Below are 2,297 nucleotides of genomic sequence, written 5' to 3'. Positions count from 1 at the left end.
AATTTTAATTAATATAGTTCCTATTATTAAGCCTGAGTAGAAGTATTTGTATATGTTGTAGTTATTTAAGCATTTTGAGGTTACAGCGAGGTGTTGATTAGAATGTTCCTCTTACTAAGAAATACAGAGTCCCTTACCCCATTATGAAAGAACTTTTTGAGTTCTTTCTAGGTGCATTGTGTGTAGGTGTATTTGGGTTTTCACTAACATTTTCTATTTCTTTTCTGCGTTCAATGATTACTTACTTTATTCCCACGAAATTTGTCAGATCCTCTAATTAGTGTGGCTTAGTTTAGCTGTCAAGTTTCTAGGGCATTCAATTGCAGATAAGTGACTAAAACGCCAGCCTAACCACATTTTTATTAACAGATGGTGGAAAACAAACGTCTTGGGAGAAGAACCGAAGAGGACAGGTTAAAAGGTCAGCAAACAATTATTATTCTGCTTAAACTGGGGGGTTTCCTCAACAGATTTGTTGGGGAGCTGCTGGCCCAGTCTGAGGGAGATGGGATAACCCAAAAGATCTTGGAGCCATTCCCAGGGACCATCTCGGATGATTGGGGGAGGGGAGTTATCTCCGGGCTGCACAGCTCCTACAGGCCATCGAGTGGTCAAACTGTCGCGTCACGAGAGTGCTTCTGAGGTTAGAGCGGAAGGCTGATTGAAGAGTAGGAGCCTGGGAATTCTAACTCTTGCAGCGGCCCTAGGGCCAGACCACCGCCGGCCAGCGCCTAATTCAGGTCTCAAGCTCTTTGACAAGGAGCGGTGGGGTCCTGTCTCCTCGCCACCCCCCCAATCTTCTCAGTGTGGCTCCCTCCTCCGGGTAAACTTTCTCTCCGGAGCAGGGTTGATTTCCTAGGCTTTCTTTCCCTTCCCTCGGTAGTGCTCTGACGTGCACACCATGTGACAGGCCTCCTACTATAAGCCGGGGAAAGGTCCGCCCTCTCCTGGACTCAGCCCTCGCCTCGCCGAGCTCGGTCCCTCGACTCTCATCCGTCCCGCACCCTCCCGGGCGCCCGACTCTCTGACTCTCCCGCTCGGGGCCTCGCCACCCCCTCCTCACTGACCAGGGCGCAGGACGCTCGGAAAGTGGAAGGTCAAGTCCCCCGCCTGGGACCGGTGCGCGCGGGGCCGAGGGAGTGCAGAGACCGAGCGGCGCGCGCAGCCGCGTAGGAGTTACAAAGTCGCGGCGCGAGCGTCCCCGGCCGACGGGCAGTCCCGGCACAGCTCGAGCAGCGGCGGCGCCCCCAGCGTGGCGCCCCCGTGCCGGGCCCGCCGCCCGGGACCCGGGCTGGGGAACGGCGGGAGCCCGGCGCCCGGCGCCCCTATGCGCCGCCCCGCCGCCCGCGCGCCACAGCTATGACCCTGAGCACGGAGATGTCCGATGCCTCTGGCCTCGCGGAGGAGACAGACATCGACGTGGTAGGGGAGGGCGAAGACGACGACGACGAGGAGGAGGACGACGACGAGGGCAGCGGTGGCGTGTCCCGCCTGGCGGTCCCCGCGCAACGGCGGCGGCGGCGGCGCTCCTACGCCGGGGAGGACGAGCTAGAGGACCTGGAGGAGGAGGAGGAGGAGGAGGACGATGACATCCTGCTGGCCCCGCGCTCAGGGGCCTCCCCCGCGCCCCCGGGCCCAGCCCCAGCGGCGGGGGCCGGGGCCGCTGGGGGAGGCGGCGCGGGCGCGGGAGGCGGCGGCGGCGGCGGCGGCGCGACCGCGGGCGGCGGCGCCAAGAACCCGCTGGTGAAGCCGCCCTACTCGTACATCGCGCTCATCACCATGGCCATCCTGCAGAGCCCCAAAAAGCGGCTGACGCTGAGCGAGATCTGCGAGTTCATCAGCGGCCGCTTCCCCTACTACCGGGAGAAGTTCCCCGCCTGGCAGAACAGCATCCGCCACAACCTCTCGCTCAACGACTGCTTCGTCAAGATCCCCCGCGAGCCCGGCAACCCCGGCAAGGGCAACTACTGGACGCTGGACCCCGAGTCCGCCGACATGTTCGACAACGGCAGCTTCCTGCGGCGGAGGAAGCGCTTCAAGAGGCAGCCGCTGCTCCCGCCCAACGCCGCCGCCGCCGCCGAGTCGCTGCTGCTGCGCGGCGCGGGGGGCGCGGGGGGCGCGGGCGACCCGGCGGCCGCGGCCGCGCTCTTCCCGCCCGCGCCGCCGCCGCCGCCGCACGCCTACGGCTACGGCCCCTACGGCTGCGGCTACGGCCTGCAGCTGCCGCCCTACGCGCCGCCCTCGGCCCTCTTCGCCGCCGCCGCGGCCGCCGCGGCCGCCGCTGCCTTCCACCCGCA

At 63.7% G+C, this 2,297-nt stretch overlaps 1 protein-coding gene across 1 annotated transcript in view; it reads left to right on the top strand.

Annotated features, from left to right (window-relative positions):
- The first annotated feature begins 1,292 nt into the window (after positions 1-1,292).
- FOXD1 (forkhead box D1) overlaps positions 1,293-2,297 on the top strand; it is a 2,486-nt gene continuing 1,481 nt past the window's right edge. Inside the window, exon 1 of the mRNA XM_059416378.1 lies at positions 1,293-2,294. Coding sequence (XP_059272361.1) covers positions 1,360-2,294 — 935 coding nt within the window. The 5' untranslated portion in view covers positions 1,293-1,359. The remainder of the gene's footprint in view (positions 2,295-2,297) is intronic.

The sequence above is a fragment of the Mustela nigripes genome, chromosome 12 (genome assembly GCF_022355385.1).
Source record: "Mustela nigripes isolate SB6536 chromosome 12, MUSNIG.SB6536, whole genome shotgun sequence".
NCBI lineage: Eukaryota > Metazoa > Chordata > Mammalia > Carnivora > Mustelidae > Mustela > Mustela nigripes.
Note: the sequence above shows the minus strand (reverse complement) of the source record. Positions and strands in the feature narration are given on the sequence as shown.